At 38.9% G+C, this 18,839-nt stretch overlaps 1 protein-coding gene across 1 annotated transcript in view; it reads left to right on the top strand.

Annotated features, from left to right (window-relative positions):
• The window catches only part of PIP4K2A (phosphatidylinositol-5-phosphate 4-kinase type 2 alpha), a 78,722-nt gene that overhangs the window by 37,773 nt on the left and 22,110 nt on the right, over positions 1-18,839 (top strand). The window contains exons 4-5 of the mRNA XM_060782388.2: positions 6,976-7,128; positions 17,713-17,859. Coding sequence (XP_060638371.1) covers positions 6,976-7,128; positions 17,713-17,859 — 300 coding nt within the window. The remainder of the gene's footprint in view (positions 1-6,975; positions 7,129-17,712; positions 17,860-18,839) is intronic.

Here is an 18,839-nt window from a genome sequence, read left to right as displayed (position 1 = left end):
CTACTCACAGAGTTGCTGGGCACCTCATTGCTGGCCTCTGCTCCAATGACATCATCTAGTATATATGCATTTCATGCAGATTTGTGTCCTGTGGACCTGGACCAAAAAACCTTCTCGTTCCTTGCAGTGTCCCTGTTTCAAATAGATGGAATTTAGCTTAAAAAATCAACCCAAAAACCTGGGTCAGATTATCCATAGGTCAGTATAAGTGATGTACCTTAACTCTTACACAACATAAGTCACATATAAAAAATGTCAGGCCATCAAATGCTAATCAAGGTAGCCAATTGAAACATGCATACCTAGCTCCAACAGACAAGAGTTCTTTCTCCCACCCTAGACTTTCCACAGATATATAAGCCCAATTTTCCTAGTTTCCAACAGACCTCACAAACTCTGAGGATGCCTGTCATAGATGCAGGCAAAATGTCAGGAGACAGTGCTTTTGGAACATGACCATACAGCCCAAAAAACCTACAACAACCCACCTCTTACTAAGTTTTAAGAAATGGGAACCTTTTATTTTTGAAAAACGTGCATTTTCTGCTTTGTGTGCTTTAGAGTTTCAGCCACAGAGGAAGCCATCTCTGCTACTTCCGCTTTGTACCTTCTTCTGAAATTACTGTTGTAGCCACCACTTCCCTCTGTTTTGAATTCTTCTAAATTGCTCCACTGCTGTTTTGACACTTTACCATAGAAATTAATTGAAATAGGGTGTGAGTATATATGTATGTTGGTCATGGTACATTTACAGACTGAAAAACCGGGCACATTCAAATGTGGATGTAAATTGGTTTGCTGCACTTTTTTTCCCTTCTGCAGTTCAAGCCTGGCTTTGATTTGCTCCTCATCTGTCAAATATATTGTTAACCTTGATTTATTAGATTCTCTTACATGTACTTCAGGCAGGCTGCCAGCTCTTTTTTTATATTTAAAGCACTCAGTACATGTTTGTTTAAGGAAATGTACAAAAATATATTTCTGGATCATTGAGAGAATGTCCCGAGATTAGTTAGTGAGATAGATTTAACAGTTTACAGACAATTGGTATGCAAATCTGGCTTCTGTTACACACAAAAGACCTGGCTTTTTCTTCTGTAAGCAGTCAGAGATGGATGTAGTTGCCAGATTTTATACTGTGTCAGACTATTGATCCATCTAACCCAGTATTGTCTGTTCTGATTGGCAGCTGTTCAGGGCCTCATGCAGAGGAAACAGCTTTTGGTTCTTTTAGCTGAAAATGCTAGGTATTAAACCTATATGTGAGTGATGAGTGGGTACATTGCTCAAAGCCATATTTTCTAACTCTGGTTTTGAATACTTGGAACATGTGCCTCGGGAATACCAACCAGAATTAATTCTCAGCTATGCTATTATAACCGAACAATGCAGGACCAGCAGAGGCAAAATGGCATACTTCCCAGTTTGTTTAATAGGCCATGTCAGTGTAATTAAAACAACTGTTTCCCCAAATGTCTTTGTGCTTGGAATCTACAGTAGATGTCTCTGATAAGTTGTTCCAGTGGCTAGACATAGTATGTTCACAACATGAACTTCCAGAATCAGTTTACAGTTGATAAGTTGTGGAGATTGCATTCAAACTGAAATTGATTTTATCACATATTTGCCGTTGTGAAGTTCATAAGCATATTCTGCAGCTAGCATGCATGAGCAGATACATTAGTGAATTGCATTAGCAAATACATTAATTGATAGGGTTTCTCAGCTTAAATTTCCTGTGTAGTAGTTAAAATCTTGTCAACCTTTGTGCTGAATCTTTAAGAACAGAGGCATCTAATTCCTTTTATTCCAGATGGATGAGACCCAGATTAATATGCCTTCCCCTTAGAATGCTAGCAACAAAACCTTGGGTCTCCGTAGTTCATCTTCCAAGAAAGGTTTTTATTGTTTGAATTGCTTTAAAAGTGTTGCAAAGTGTTAATTTTTGGAAAGTTCACACTAAATAAAAAGGCGAAATGGTCTTGATTTGGATTGTGCTTGTTAATGTTTTTGACTCCACTGAGAGACTGAATCAATAGCTGTCAGACCACTGTCATAAAAGTAGGACAGTCATTAGCAGATGACTTTGACCTTTATCAGGGGAAAAGGCTCACTGGGTTTAATCAGTATGTTTACAAAGAACTGGTAAAACACCTCCACTTGAACAAAGCACTGTCTCAGTTTTAAGCTGTAGTGAAGCAGTTGAACTTTGCCGGGGAAGGGGGTGGCGATTGGCTGACAGTTCTAGCCTCTGCATTTCATTTAGGGACCATATTTCTTGTGTCTTTACAATCAAGAGTTCAGTCCCACTTCGGGTATTGTTTCTCCCTTAATTAGCATATTTGTTCATGGGAGGAAGAAGCTAAAAAGGCCACATTCCCCACATATTTTGAAAGAGAAGTGGGATAAACTGCTGTTCTGCATTTTGATTCTGCTGCTGTGAAGGCAAACAGGCACTGATCTGATTCCTTCTAGCATTGTTGTTCATATTCCAAATGCAAAAAAGCTACTTCTTCACTTCTATGACATTCCTTAATTTTGCATTTGAGAGTAGAACACTTAATATTTGGATGCAAAACTACTTTTAAGACCATGGCTGATTGTATATTAGGCTCACACAAAGAAAAGGTGTGAATTATGCACCTTTATTACAATTTTTTTAAGTGCTTTGCCAGCTGTTATTATCTTCTGGTCTAAAGAGCAACTTATCAATACCCCAAATCAGCATTTCTCAACGTGGGGGTCAGGACCCCTGAGTAGTCACAAGGAGGTGTCAGAGGGGTCACCAAAGACCATCAGAAAACACAGTATTTTCTGTTGGTCATGGGGGTTCTTGTGGGACGTTTGGCCCAATTCTATCATTGGCAGGGTTCAAAATGCTCTTTGATTGTAGGTGAATTATAAATTCCAGCAACTACAACTCCCAAATGTCAAGTCTATTTTCCCCAAACTCCACCAATGTTCAGATTTGGGCATATTGAGTATCCATGCCAAGTTTGGTCCAGATCCATTATTGTTTGAGTCCACAGTGATCTTTGGTCAAGTTCAATGCCCACCAAATCCTACCAGTATTTTCTCTTGGCCATGGGAGTTCTCTGCCAAGTTTGGTTAAATTCCTTCATTGGTGGAGTTCAGAATGCTCTTTGATTGTAGATGAATTACAAATCTCAGCAATTACAACTCCCAAATGGCAAAATCAATCTCCTCAACCCCACCAGTATTCCAATTTAGGTGTATTGGGTATTTGTACCAAATTTAGTCCAAATTTAGTCCATCCTGCATATCAGATATTTACATTACAATTCATAAAAGTAGCAAAATTACAGCTATGGAATAGCAATGAAAATAATTTTATGGTTGGGGGTCACCACAATATGAAGAACTGTATTAAGGGGTCACGGCATTAGGAAGGTTGACAACCACAAAATTCACTAAAATAGAGTAAATTGAGGATCATCTTTAGTATTATGTACACCCATGCTTTCTAATGATGTGTTTCTTTAACAGTTTCACTGTACACTTGTTTTCAATGTAAACAGAATACCTGAAATATGAATACTATTAAATAGGTTGTGCGCCTGCATAAGTAATCTTTAGTTGTGAGAACAACTTATTATAATTTAATGATATTAATATGCCAATGAGTGGCATAAAAGATTGGAGATTAGTACAGGCTAATTAAATTGACCTTTAAATCCTTCCCTTCCCTCTTGGAGTTTGTCGGTAATCCCTAAACACCCCTAGTGCAGATAAACTTCAAAGCGGAAGGATGTGACTGCTCTTCTTTCCCTATCTTGCTGTACCTTGAAATTTTCTTTGAGCAAATGTTTAGACAGCAGAAGATGTAGTTATTAGACTTCCAAGGACTCCTATATCTTTTATATAATCAGCACGATTAGGAAAACACTAAGATTTTCTCTTGATGGTGATGCTTACACATTACATTATTTTATTTTAAATTTTATTCTTTTTTCCCTTCTCTTTAAAAAGACAATTAAGATTTATACATTTGGATTTTTATTGTCCACCTCAGCTTCTTGCTTAGTTTACTGTTTGGATTTTTGGATCCGATGCTTCTTGCTCTTGGTCACTGGAAGGGTATGAGTCAAATAACCACTTGGCCATGAAGTCCATTCTGTGACTTTGGGCTAGTTAGTATTTTTCGGTCTAACCTACCTTCCATAATTGTTTTGTAGATAAGGATGAGGAAATCCTTACAGCTTCATTGAGCTCCCTTTAGCTCTTTGGACGGAATGTAAGACTTAAATTTAACACATAACTCAATAATAATAATAATAATGAGGAGGAGGAGGAGGAAGGGGCTATGGCTGCTTTAATTCACTGGAGTATTGAGCAGATGCCTCAACATTCAGTAGCATTGTTGTTGATGATGATGATGATGGTCAGATTGAAATTTGCAAGTCAAAATTCCAATCTGGAAAGGAGTCAGCAGAAACCAAAAATAGTAGCAGTGAGCATTCATTGTGGTAGATGCCTCAAAGTTTGAGAGACTGTTTTAGTTGTATTTCTTAGTTCCAAATTAAAAAGTTAGAATTGGGGAAACTTCACAGAAAGAAAAGGGGGAGCTAGGATAAGTCTTAGGAACATTGTGGTAGTAGTCTCCTCAGACTGACAAAAGTATGTTGTCTAATGTGTACATGAAACTGCTGAGCCCTCTTGGGGTTTGAGGGCTTCACCAAGCTGTGAAGTGTAGTCATTGTCACTAGTGGATGCACACTCCATTTGACTGAAGTTGTAAGTGTTGAAAGGTCAGCTTGAATTTCATGACCTTCAACAAAGACTCTTGCTGACTGCTCTCAGTGGATATGGGCAATCCTTTTGTTGACCTATGTAGAGACATCATGACATTTTCAGCTAAAGGTTGCCAAGAAAGCAGCAATTGGATGGGTTAGTGGTGAAGAGGGGCAGGTAGTTATGTGTTCAAAATGAAATGAAAGACCCTATGACCACAGTCCATATCAATATGCGGTTTCATTGTAGAGTTTTCCACTGAGGAGACTTCCAGTGTTTAGACTGCAGAAGGGACCGCTTTTTTAGTAAACTCCCCCCCCCCCACACACACACACACACTTAGCTATTACACTGATATACTTTAATGATTATAAATTACTTTTGAAAATAAACACCAAGGAAGTGACCCTCAAAGTATCTAGGGCTATTAAGTCTCACCATACTGTTGCCTTGTGAAGCAGCATTGGTACTTTTCCCTCTGTGCAGAATTTATTTATTACATGTCAAAATCATTGCATAAATAAATAAGTATAAAACTGATAAAATAGAGGGAACACAAGTGGCTAAATAATTTTAGACCAAAACCAGGCAATGGCAACCACATTGTCAGTAGCTTAAAACAGGGCATTGTGGACAAGCATACAGGCTGTTTGTTCTGCTCCACAGTACAAGATGGAGGGTTCTTCAAGGTAATGCCATTTAGCCAGGTTGTCTTTTGATCTGCCAACACCACTTCTGAGTCTGTTCAGGGACTTCCACGTTGCCCATTCTTGGTTTGCCCCTGGAGGAAGACCCCCGTGGGGTGGGGGGGGGGGCATCCAGTTGGAATTGCCTGATATTTCTGCCCAGAGGATATTCTTGCTGTTGTGGAAAGAACTTTAAGAGGAGTAGTGGTTCTTGTGAAACTTTTCCTTGATTTGAGTCTACTGAGAGGAGGCTGGTAGCCATGCAGTGGGTGGTTTACATAGTGTTCAACCTTACTTCTCTCGCAGTTGGCAGTAACTTCCCATGGGAGGGGGGCAATACCAGCTATCTTATAGCGTCTGTCAACAGGTGTAGGTTTGAGACATCCTGTGATTACCCCACATGTTTCGTTCAGTGCTATCTGTGCAAAATGATCCTCGACTAATCCATGAGTCATATCAAAATCCATAATTTTGGCCCCAAAACCTGCCCTTGACTTATACATGGGTTCAACTTATACATGAGTATTTACAGGCAAGTATACATCTGCATTTACTTTACAGCAGGCCCTTTTATTTTATTTTATTTTTAGCACTTCTTACTTGAGTCATTCTGATTCCTTTTTTGGAATGCAGATTTTAGTACATTTTGTACATTTAATGAAGATAGCGGCACCACTGGAAAGGCCTGCATGTAAATAAAGATTCAATTAAGAAGCTTGAGTCTACATTCTTGGCACCATGTTGTGATGGAACAAAGTGCTTTTTTGAACACGTCCTCATTCTTTCAGAATGACACTTGATCTTGGACAAAGTGCTGTATCTAAAAAATAAAACGCATTTCACTGTGTTGCTACTGTAATCCTGTGTCTTAAAATATACTAAAATGAGGCACTTGCTGAGACTAGCATCATTTGAAGATGCTCAGTATTAAATTACTAAGCCTAAACTTGTATTGTTTTTATATGAAAATAGCTGTCTTGCAGAAAGATAGCACTATTGTTCATCAAAAACTTGCAGTTTTGCTTTATATTAAATTTCAGCTTGCATTATATAGGACAGGAGAGTTACCTTTATATTTATTGTTGTTCAAATGGCAAACTTTCAAAATCTAAATTGTATTTTTACTGTAGCAAACAGTATATGTGTGATTGATTTGAAAAAAGATGCAAGAAAAATACTTTCAATTCAGAAAAACTTTGTATGGCTTGTACAGGCCGGTTCTAAACTGTAGTTGACCAGAAAATGTTGGAGTGCATTTACCAACGTTCTGCACCCAAAATATTCTACATAGCAATGCCTTGGAGTATCCAAAAAGAGGATAAAGTAGGAATTCCTCCAGATTCACAATGAAATTCCAAGACACTGCCCACTGATACATTGATTTGCCCCTACCCCAACTTTCCTCAGAGTATTCATGATATAATCCAAGCTGCAATTATAGTTTGATAATTTCATAATCCATTTGGATACTTTTGTGTTTTGATGGCCATAACTTTTTCTCTGACCTTTTTAAAATATGTGTGTGTGTGTGTTACAGAATTCTCTGACAAGAAGTTGCCCTCTTGCTAATGATTCTCAAGCACGGAGTGGGGCCCGATTCCATACCTCTTACGACAAAAGATATGTCATCAAAACGATAACTAGTGAAGATGTAGCAGAAATGCACAATATACTGAAGAAGTACCACCAGGTAATCTATTTCTTGTTTTGTAAGTCCAAGTTGGTAAAGTGAAACACTGAGAGCTTTCTATTAGTGCATGGGAAGTTGAATTAGTACCTCACTAAGTAATATTTAGAAATCCTGAGAGAGAATGAATTACTCTTTATTAAGAAGTCTGCCGAGATCTTGCTACTTTATTTATTCTCTACACATTTCTGAAGTGTCTGGCATAACTTAGTCTCTGTTCCCAATGGATGGCATTCATGTGGTTCCCTTGCGATGTTTGTGTGTATGTGCCTTCAAGTCAATTCTCAACTTACAGTCACTCCATTAATTTCTCATTGCAATAATGCACAGACTTTCTATACTTTGAGCTATCTAATCGAAATTTATTATCTTGAGTACTGCGTTGTTTTCTTTTTTCTTCCAGAGACCAAATTGGTCTCTTTCTACACAATACCAATTAAACTATATTTGAAAAGCTGATGCTAGTTCTTTATCGTCAATAAGTTCCTGTTGTAGCTCTGCTGTTTAATCCGCTTGACAGACTTTTTGGGGCAAGCTAATATTAAACGCAACAAAGTTTTTGGAATCTGATTTGAAATACAAAATGGCAACCAGTTGAAATTATTTTCATAAGAATGTGCAGCCTGTTCAGGATTGTTGCATAACCAATGCTGACATTGAAAATATGTTATTTTAATAATCTAAAATTGACACATTTCACTGGTGAAAACTTTTAATCATCAGAACTACAATAAAAGGCTTTGAATAATAATATTTATTTATTTATTTATTTATTTATAACCTGCCCTCTCTCCCCAGAGGGGCTCAGGGCTATTTCCAAGGTATAACAAAAATAGCAAACATTCAATGACAGGGACAAAGAAACACAAATCAAATCAAAACATAAAATAAAATAAACTGCATATAACTTATAAACAACCGAACTTGAAGGATCAACTAAATGAACATAATATAATACAATAAAACACAATACATTAAAAGCATAATATAGTATATCAAACAGCAGGCTGAGGTAGGTATCCAAAATTGAAGCCAGGATGAATGTGTAGTATGCTAATCTTCCTCCTCTACATAAGCTAGATTGCATAGGTAGGTCTTTAAAAGCTTTTTAAAGGAGAGGAGGGAGGGGGCATTTTAAGGAGTTCCAGAGGCAGGGATCAGCCACAGAGAAGCCCCCCCCCCCCCTCTCGTTCCCACCAACCACGCTTGAGACGGGGGTGGGACCGAGAGCAGGGCAGCCTCCGCAAATCTCAGTGCTGGTTTGAAGGCGGAGATGTGGTTTTTCAAATAGTCTGAGTCCGAACCACTTAGGGCAGTGGTTCTCAACCTGTGGGTCCCCAGATGTTTTGGCCTTCAACTCCCAGAAATCCTAAACTGGCTGGGATTTCTGGGAGTTGTAGGCCAAAACATCTGGGGACCCACAGGTTGAGAACCACTGGCTTAGGACTTTATAGGTAATGACCATTTTATATTTAGCCCAGTAGCAGACCGGCAGCCAGTGGGGCTGCGTTAGTATGGGAGTGGATCTCTCCCTGTACGGTGCTCCAGTTAGTAACCTGGCTGCCAATCTCTGAACTAGTTGCAGCCTCCAAACAATCTTCAAAGAGAGCATTGCAGTAGTCCAGGCGGGAAGTAACCAGATGTGGTGGCCAGATCTGATGTCTCAAAGTATAGGCACAGCTGGTGCACAAGTTTTAGTTGTGCAAAGGTGTTCCTGGCCACCACTGACACCTGGAGTTCTAGGTTCAGTGATGAATCCAGGAGCATCCCCAGACTGCAAACCTGTGTTTTCAGGGGAAGTGTGGACCCCATCCAGCACAGGCTGTAACCCCACACCCTGATCCGCCTTCCGACTGACCAGGAGTACCTCTGTCTTGTCTGGATTTACTTTCAACTTACTAGTCCTCATCCAGTCCATCACTGATGACAGGCAGTGGTTTAGGGGAGAAGTATCTGATATTACCAGAAACAACTATTTATAACTTCTAGTTCCGTATTTTTTATCTACTGTTATATCAGCATGTTGAACATTTCTGTTAACTGTGTGGTAAAGAACTGAATGATCATTTTACTTTTGAAGAACAGTTTATTTCCCTGAAGGATTTATAGAATCTATTTGGACAAAAAGAAAAAGGTACATTATAAAGGCAAGAAAGGCAAATTGTACTCCAAAGGCAGAAGTCATAAAATTGCTCTATCTCAGTGTTTGTTAAAACTTTATAAATTGTTATTGTTTTATGGCACTCATGATACAGAATGTAGGTGTCAGTTTTCATGAAGTTTAGACAGATGAAGTTTCTTCAGTGGTTTTTTTCTCAGATCAGAAATCTGTCTCACATAAATTTTGGAAAGTGATGTATTGACAGGTAGTAGAGGACAGGGAGGAATGGTCTAAATCCTTTAGCCCAAACCATGTGCACAAAATGGATGGAAATGTAGAATGATTTGACTCTTTTTCTACCTGTTGCCTGCCATAAGAGTGTTGCATTGATGAAAATCCACAGAGGAGGAACATTTGTGAAAACCACCACAAGTAGAAATACTGAAGCATGTATTCCAGCAACACTGGGAGGGTGGGGGTTGCATGGTTCTTTACTGACAATTGCCATATCCCTTAATATAGGGTGAACCAAATGTATATCCGTGAAGGCAGTGGCTCCCAGCCTTTTTTTGATCAAGGATCACTCTCCAACATTAATACCAAAAGGGTTACAAATAAGTTTCTGGTCAACTTTAGATTCAATTTGGTTATTTGGGGTACTGATTTAGAAAATTGTATTGGATAGACCACAGCAGCTCAGAACATATGCTATCCAGTAGTCATCATCTCCTTGCCCACAGAAAACTATATTTAATAATCTAGAGCTGATGTAGTAATAGTAATCTTTGGTGGATAATTTGCCTCTCCCCTCCTGACATCCTCATTGCCTCGGCACTATAAGAGGGTTTCATGAGACCAGCTGCTCTCATTGACACATGGTTTCAAGGCAATGAAATGGTGAGGCCACGGACCATATTTTCGTTTTTGCAGACCACTGGTGGTCTGCAGACCACAGCTTGCGAACCACTGCGTTGAGGGATCTGTGAGTGATCAGCAATCATTTCTCACTTGGAAGCAATTTACCAACACCAAAAACAACCTCCCATCTTTCTAAATTGTGCTAATTTTTTCATATAACTTTATAGTAAACATATAAGGAATGGGAACTGGTACAACAGTGAATATAGCACAGGGGCACTTTTAACATCTTACATCTCCATCTTCTTCAGTTGTTATCTAATACAAAAAAAGGTTTCCTCTTTTAAATTAGAAAAGAACATTTATTTTCTAATTTAAAACAAAAGGATAGAAAAGCAGGTGTGCAGTGGCAGAAGACAGGTTCTAAAACTTTGGTTCTCAACCTGTGGGTCCCCAGGTGTTTTGGCCTTCAACTCCCAGAAGTCCTGGCAGCTGGTAAACTGGTTGGTATTTCTGGGAGTTGTAGGCCAAAACACCTGGGGACCCACAGGCTGAGAACCACTGCACTAAAGCAATGTAAAAACCATCTGTTTAGGCTAGCATTTGATTGGCAAGGTTAGAATAGAAATATTATTTTTGTCTGGTACATGTGTATTGAATTTCTTTTAATTTTGAAAAAGCTTTGTTGTATACATTGTTCTCACTTTGAGCACTATAAGGATATAAAACTGGATTAAGATAAATTGAGATGTGCATTACAGTTTTGTGCAGATCTCTTTTCATTCACCCTCAGTGAAGCAGTGCAACTTAAATATATATAGGATCTTGACTCTCAAAGAGAAATGTGCTTCTTTTGTCAAATTGCATGCTGAAATGCTCTGGAGGAATTAGACTGGAATCTGCTGAAATGATCAAAGCACAGGGCCGTGCAAAGAACAAAGTCAGTCGAGATGATCACTGATATGAAATAAGTGTTTGAGTAGTGGTGACACCAACAGAAATCTTGATAGACATTTCTATGCACAGATCAATGTAAAAGGATGAAAGGTTTAAATTATAAATACACGATGCAAATAAGGTTGGACTTTTTTATTGCAGGGCAGTTCCCAAGGGCTGTTCGTACAACATCAGATGCTTATGTTATAGAATTAGACTAGTTATTGACGGTTCCCCCCCCCCCCCCTTAGTTTTCTTTCCTTGTTCTAGCATCAGGTAGTATATCCCCTTATAGTGGCTTGGGTTCCCCGTTCAGGATCATCTCAGGCACTGAACCTGAGACTGAGAGACAACCCTGGTAATGTTATTATTAAGGATTAAGTACCAACAACAGTGGAACAGAGGGTGAGCCCTGACACCACAATTACTGGAAAGAGGAGGCTAAATGTATAGACTTGACTGGAGATTGTTTGCAAGTTGCAGCAACAAATGAATGAAGTCTTAGAAATTATCAAAAGTGGCTGAGAAAGGGGGAACCTATTGCTGGGCTAAAGCTTGGTAAGGCGTAAAAACCCTGGGAAGCAACGAAACCCAACAGGATTAATTTGACAAAAGTAGAGAGAAATCGGACAGACCTAGCAAATTAGTAATATGACTAATTGATAATTGGTGATACCAACATGTAGAGGGGGAGAGAATAGTGATCAATAAGGGCTAATACACTCATTAGAGACAAAGTTGAAGTACTTTGGCCACATCATGAGGAGACAGGAAAGCTTAGAGAAGACAATTACGCTGGTGAAAATGGAAGGAAAAAGGAAGAGGGGTCGGCCAAGGGCATGGATGGATGGCATCCTTGAAGTGACTGGCTTGACTTCGAAGATGCTGGGGGAGGTGACGGCCGACAGGGAGCTCTGGCGTGGGCTGGTCCAGGAGGTCACGAGGAGTCGGAAACGACTGAACGAATGAACAACAACAAAGGGCTAATACTTTGCTTTAATTTGAATACTCACCTGGCAAAATTAATATATTCCTTCTAGAATCTGCTGTGTTAAATATTGAATAGAAGACAGGATTAAACCATTACTGTATTAAGCGGTCTTCAATAGCCAGGACCTGAAAATGAGCGATACAGTTGGCCATCCATATCCATGGATTCTGCATCCATTATTTCAACCATAAACAGCTTGAAAATATATTTTTAAACATCCAAAAATCAAAACTTGATTTTGCCATTTTGATAAGAGAAAACACTTTACTATACCACTGTATATAATGGGATTTGCACATCCATAGAACCAAACCCAGGGTTTAGTAAGTATTTTTCTACCCCTATTGTGTCTCCCTGTAGAGTTCTGTTTATCCTTTGTTTAAGGAGATACCATTTAGTTTATGATTTAATTAGTTTAACCAAGCCTAGGAGCAAATTCTTTAGAACATCTGAGCTTTATAAATAGAATATATCAAATGGGGATTTGATCATAACTTAATGTCTATTGGTATATTGAAAAACTGCTAGTTACTAGCATCAGAGTACATGTCATAGGACTCCTTCCCAAAGACACCACTGTGTTTGCTTTACTTTTCAATGAACATGAGAACAGTGGGAGTTTTTAAAGAGAGAAGGATATGATCACATAGATAATCTTTGGAGGGGAAATATCCTACCACCCCATCCCCATACACACTTTTACATGTGTTTGTTGAGAGTAGATTGTGAAGTAATCTCATTTGATGGTTGACGTTTTTCCCAAGCTTAGTCTACAACAGTTCAGAAGGAAAAACTATGGAAGGGATCTCTTTTCCATTATTTTTTCTGCCTATGAAGTAGTATGTGCTCTGTGTGTGAATAAATTAATGTGTATAAACACATTATATATAAAGACTGACATGGCACCATATCAGTTGGGAGAAGTGTCTAAGATACTGTTTTATCACTGATCCCTCTTTTAAATATTTAGATCCAGGACTTTTCAGTAGAACATTAGACTTTCTTCACTTGGAATTTAATTGTTGCTCAAAGAAGGACTTTAATTAATTCCATTAATATGCCTGTCACTGCATAAATTTGCTTTAGTGACACTCTCCTTAGAATACTATTAAAGTGTACTTTACTTTGATGAATCCATGCATAACAAGCGCAGTAATTCCTTTCTCCGTATAGCTAATAGTATGGTGCAAAGCAGGACCTTACTTCATATTAAATAATAGCTGCTGTTCGGGATTTCACCAAAAGCAATTGAAACTATTAGTAAACTGTTGAAATAAACATCCATTGATATCTTTTAAAATAGAATATTCTATAATGCTTATGTTTTTCAGAAGTTCCATTAGTCTAAATTATGTGTGTTATTTTGCAGCAGTGGTCAGCACCTGTAACCCACCCACCCCCCACCCCCGATTTGCCTACAGTCCCATCAGATAGTCATAGCCATCATGAGAGATAATTGGAGGTCTACTATAACAACATTTGAAGGACCACAGTCACCTGATTTAAGAGTATATTCAATATTTCAAGACAGAGTAAGCTTTAATAACAAATTGTTAAATTTTTGAAGTAGAAACTACCCTGAAAAGAAAACCTGTAGTGAATGATATGTTGCAAATTTGAGGTATGTTACTATTCATCCAAATACTATTTTCTGAAAATACTATTTTTCTGAAACATCTATTTCTGCTTTCTCCATTATCCAGAGGATATTGGCAATCTGGTCTCTCGTTCCTCTGCCTTTTCGAAACCCAGCTTGTACATCTGGCAACTCTCTCTCCATGTAATACTGGAGTCTTCCTTGTGGGATCTTGAGCATTATCTTACTAGCATGAGAAATAAGAGCCACTGTATGAACGTCTGAGCATTCTTTAGCATTTCCCTTTTTTGGTTTAGGAATATAAGTTGATTTTTTCCAGTCTGATGGCCATTCTTGTGTTTTTCATATTTGCTGGCATATGGCATGCATCACCTTGACAGCATCATTTTTCAATATTTTGAACAGTTTGGCTGGGATTCCGTCATCTCCTGCTGCCTTGTTGTTAGCAATGCTTCTTAAGGCCCAGTCAGCCTCACTCCTCAGGATGTCTGGTTCTAATTCACTCACCACACTGTCAAAACTATCCTCAATACTATTATTCTTCCTATACAATAACTGGTATAAATAAATACTAGGCATGTGCACGAAATTCGTTCCTACCATTTCTACCATTTCTTTCGTGTCTTCCATTTCTTTGGAAGCACGAAACCGGAAGCCCCCTCCCCACACGAAAATCATCTTGACACTAAAGCCTGCTTTTGTGTATATCCGAACTTGCCTCCTTGCCTTGGAAAGAGAGTTCGTGTGTGGTAGGGTGTGCAGGCAGGCAGGCCCAGAGCTCAGCTACAGGTGCACTCTGGGCCTGCCTGCACTCCCTGCCACACATGCACTCTTTTTCCAATGACAATGCGTGTGTGGCGTGGCATGCAGGCAAGCCCAGAAAGCGTGCGTGCTTGCCAATGCCTACAGCTGAGCGCCTCTTACTCTAGAATAGAAGCAGCAGGTGCGAAGTGAGAAGAACACACGCTGGTAAGGGGAGCCACTGCCCCCCCTCCCATAATGGTCCAATTTTTGGGCCCTGAAACTAAAGAACCAAAAACAAACCTCCCAATTTTGGGAGGCTCAAAAAAAACAGATTGAGGCCCCCAATGAAAGCCAGAATACGAAACGGAGCAAGGTACCCTGAGTGCACATATCTAATAAATACTGCTTATTTACAGTACACCTGGTGCCTATGCTCTACTAATAACAATACTGAAATTGGTTACCATACTTAAATTTGCTATTGTACTACCATTTTCACTGTGAATGAAATCAGATATATTTAATGTACACTTCATCCAAGAAATGCTTTGCAGATATGGAAATATTAGAATTGGAAAAAATGCACCACATGGCTCTATAGTTTGGTAAACTAATATGTGTGATTTCTCTGGAAAGGTAGTAGGGTGTGGGGAGAAAGATCTTTCTGAAGTCAATTCAGAGCAAACAACTGAGTTTGCAAGATTGGAAAAGATGAGGCACTATTCCAAGGCAGCAGTTGTAATGGGAAAAGATGTTAGGTTGGAGGAAGGCAACTTTAAAAGGGCAGAAAGAGCCTTTTTGAAAGCCAGTAAGAAAACATGCTCCCATAAGGTCAAGAGTGATAACGTTTGTAAATCCTGTGGTGTGACCCAGGATTTACTAATGTCCCAATCAACAAGTTAATCACCATAATGATAACTAATTAAATTATTCCAACTATTGGTGTTCAGAATGATAAGTTATTTTTCTGTTTTCTAACAGTTAACATTATTGAATTAATTTGCAAAAAAGTGTTGCAAGCTCTGTAAAAGCTTCATAGGATTAACCCAAATCTGTCTCCATAGCCGTCTCTTGATGTGCTACTGATCAACAAAGTGTTCAAACTAGAAGTGGCTTTACTATGTTTACATTAGTATTCCTTTTAAATGCAGTCAATTCACGTAATATGATTTGCTAGACTCTGTATTTGATGTAGATTTTCTAAAGATTATGTCCTAAATCCATTGGCTAGTCCCAAGTAGAGTGAATCCATTGAATCAGATGTTGGTTGTAAATCCCACTAAATCAGGGAGTTGGGCTTTTAAAACTGGAATGGATTTAGCAGTTGGATTAAGGCCTCTGAAACTGAATTTTACTTTTATTTGGTTCTTTGTAACTTGCATCTCAGAACTTGTTCTACTATAAACAAAAATATTTTCCTTGGGAAAATAAACACAGCATATTCCAGCTGTGATTGGGGTGTTATTAAAGCTGGAAGGCATTATCAGTTATCAAATAGTTTCTTTTTATGTCTTTCTTTCTCAGTAGGAATAAAGTTTTATGTATCTCTAATTGAAACTTACTGAAATGAGAAATCAGGCAGGCATTCTGTTTTAAGATCTATGAGTTTGTAAGCCAGACATAGGATCACTCAACTTTGGGAATGTATGTTATGTTATATTATATTCCATGTTTACACTATCAGCGATTGAATGTTCCCTCAACTGAAGACTTTCTGGAGCACTTCATATTGGGGCATTGGGAAGTAGTGACAGGAGTTACAGAATATACTGAGAGGAGGAGCTGCAACAATGCGATGTGGCGGCTACAAAAGCCAATGGGATTTTGGCCTGCATAAATAGGAGTATAGTGTCCAGTGGAGTCATGCTACCCCTCTATTCTGCCTTGGTCAGACCACACCTGGACTGCTGTACCCAATTCTGGGCACTGCAATTGAAGGGAGATGTTGACAAGCTGGAATGTGTCCAGAGGAGGACAACTACAATGATCAAGATCTGGAGAACAGCTTAAAGACTGGGCATGTTTAGCTTGAAGAAAAGGCTGAGAAGAAGCATGATGGCCATGTATAAATACAGTATGTGAGGGGAAGTCATAGGGAGGAAGGGGCAAGTTTGTTTTCTGCTGCCCTGAAGACTAGGACGCAGAAGAATAGCTTCAAACTACAGGAAAGGAGGTCCACCTGAACATTAGGGAGAACTTCCTAACTGTGAGAGCTCTTCAGCACTGGAACTCTATGCTCTGGAGTGTGGTGGAGGCTCCTTTGGAGGCTTTTAAACAGAGGCTGGATGGCCATCTGTCAAGGATGCTTTGAATGTGATGTTCCTGATTTTTTGCAGGGGGTTGGACTGGATGGCCCACAAGTTCCTTTCCTACTCTCTGATTCTATAAGACCCCAAGTGGTCTCTCCAGATGGTCCCTCATGTGTCTACTTGTGCAAGATCTTGTATGAAACCTTAACAATGACTCTTTGCACAGTTGTGTGACTATGTTCCAGTTGGTCATGATAAGGTCATTGGCATTTGCTTGAAGGTGTGTGCCCACAGAACAGTTGGTAGCATATGCTTTTACTTTCCTATGACAGTCTTTTTGGGGTCCTGCTGTTTCTGGAAGAGGAGCAGCTGATAGAAATTGGAGCTGAGAAGCCCTTCTGTCTGCATTGAACATAGCAACATGGGCATGGTCCTCTCCTCTTTCCTCCCTCACAAGTAGCCAGGTGTTATATCAAATAGCAGGAGAATGGCTCAGTTCCTTATATTATTCATAATGCTTCGATGAATCAGTTGAAAAAAGATTTTGTTACTGGGAAAACACAAACAGAAAACAATTGTTGATGCATACTGTGTTATCTGCTAGATGAAACGGGTCTTGATATCCATTTTGATAGCTCCCATATATCTGCAGGTGGCAGGCTCCAAGGAAGACATCCTTTTTTGTGAGGGAATGCTGAGATCTTAGAAGTGAAAATACATAGTTTCTACCTGCTGCAAGTGAACTGTGTAATGATGAGATACAGATTTGAGGTGAGAACTAGTAGATGAGGGAATTGGTAGGTTATGTGGGCTCTGAATTTTTATGAGAAACAAGAGGTAGCAGAACACCCTGAAGAGATTCCAAATCAAATGGAAAAGATTCACTTTTGTTTCATTTGTTTTGATCGACTTTTCAAATTATGCAACACGGCGCAAGTGAGTGCTCTTAAAAAGTTTTTCTCGGTGTTTGCTGACAGTAAAAAAATTTCATTATGTGCCTGAATCTTTATCTGTAATGTTCTTGTATCTGCAACGCATAGCTTTACAAAATGTATCAGAACAATCTATTAAAGTTCTAATATTGCTTCCTTTTTTTCAAAAAATGCTCTAGTTTATAGTGGAGTGTCATGGCAACACACTACTTCCGCAGTTTTTGGGCATGTACCGACTTACCGTTGATGGAGTTGAAGTATACATGATTGTCACAAGAAATGTATTCAGCCATCGTTTGTCTGTTTATAGAAAATATGACTTAAAGGTGAGCAACATCTACGGCTTATGGACATTCAAGTAACTGTTTTAATTGTTTTTTAATATGGTAAAACATTATGTTGAATTCTTTGCATGCCAAAATTTAGCTATTACAGCATGTTAGAGAGAAGAAGAAAAAACCCTAACCAAACATTTTTGCTAAGTTGTAATAACTAAAATAGAATTTGTGCTTTATCTAATTCAAAACCTTTTAGAGAAAGACATGGTAATTTGAGTGGTATTGTGTGTCATAAAGGAAGTGGTTTAGCAGTATGTTAGCTAAAAGTAGATAAGTGCTAATGGTTATAGTCAAAGCCATTTGAGGGTGAAGAAAAAATAGAGGAAGCTCTCATGCATTTTGCAGGTTGCTAGAACTTTTCCTGCATGCAGATTTTGTAGTCATGAGTAGATTAATGTTAAAGGCTTATGTTAGGGTCTTGTATCACTTTGACCAAGGCTAACTTAGTTAATATTAGCTAGAAAACCCATAGTAAGCAATTTCTGTGTATGTTACTCCTTACTAATCTAACTCCTTTCCACATACATAATACTGATTATAATGCAATATTATTATAGCCCCTGGTCTCTCAATGGGTTAAACCCTTGTGCCGGCAGGACTGAAAACGGACAGATCAGAGGTTCAAAACCAGGGAGAACGCGTGGATGAGCTCCCTCTGTCAGGTCCAGCTCCCTATGCAGGGACATGAGAGAAGCATCCCACAAGGATGGTAAAACATAAAAACGCTCAGGCGTCCCCTGGGCAGTGTCCTTTGGGACGACCATTTCTCTCTCACCAGAAGATTTGCAGTTTCTCCAGTTACTCCTGACATGAAAAAAAAATATTCATGGACATGAACATTCATGGACAATAATACATAATGTAACACTGAAAATTTTATCATACATTTCATTGAGTTTAGGTTTTTTTATCATGTCAGAAGTGACTTGAGAAACTGCAAATCGCTTCTGGAGTGAGAGAATTGGCCG

Source organism: Anolis sagrei, chromosome 6 (assembly GCF_037176765.1).
Source record: "Anolis sagrei isolate rAnoSag1 chromosome 6, rAnoSag1.mat, whole genome shotgun sequence".
Lineage (NCBI taxonomy): Eukaryota > Metazoa > Chordata > Lepidosauria > Squamata > Dactyloidae > Anolis > Anolis sagrei.
This window is presented reverse-complemented; position numbering and strand designations above follow the sequence as displayed.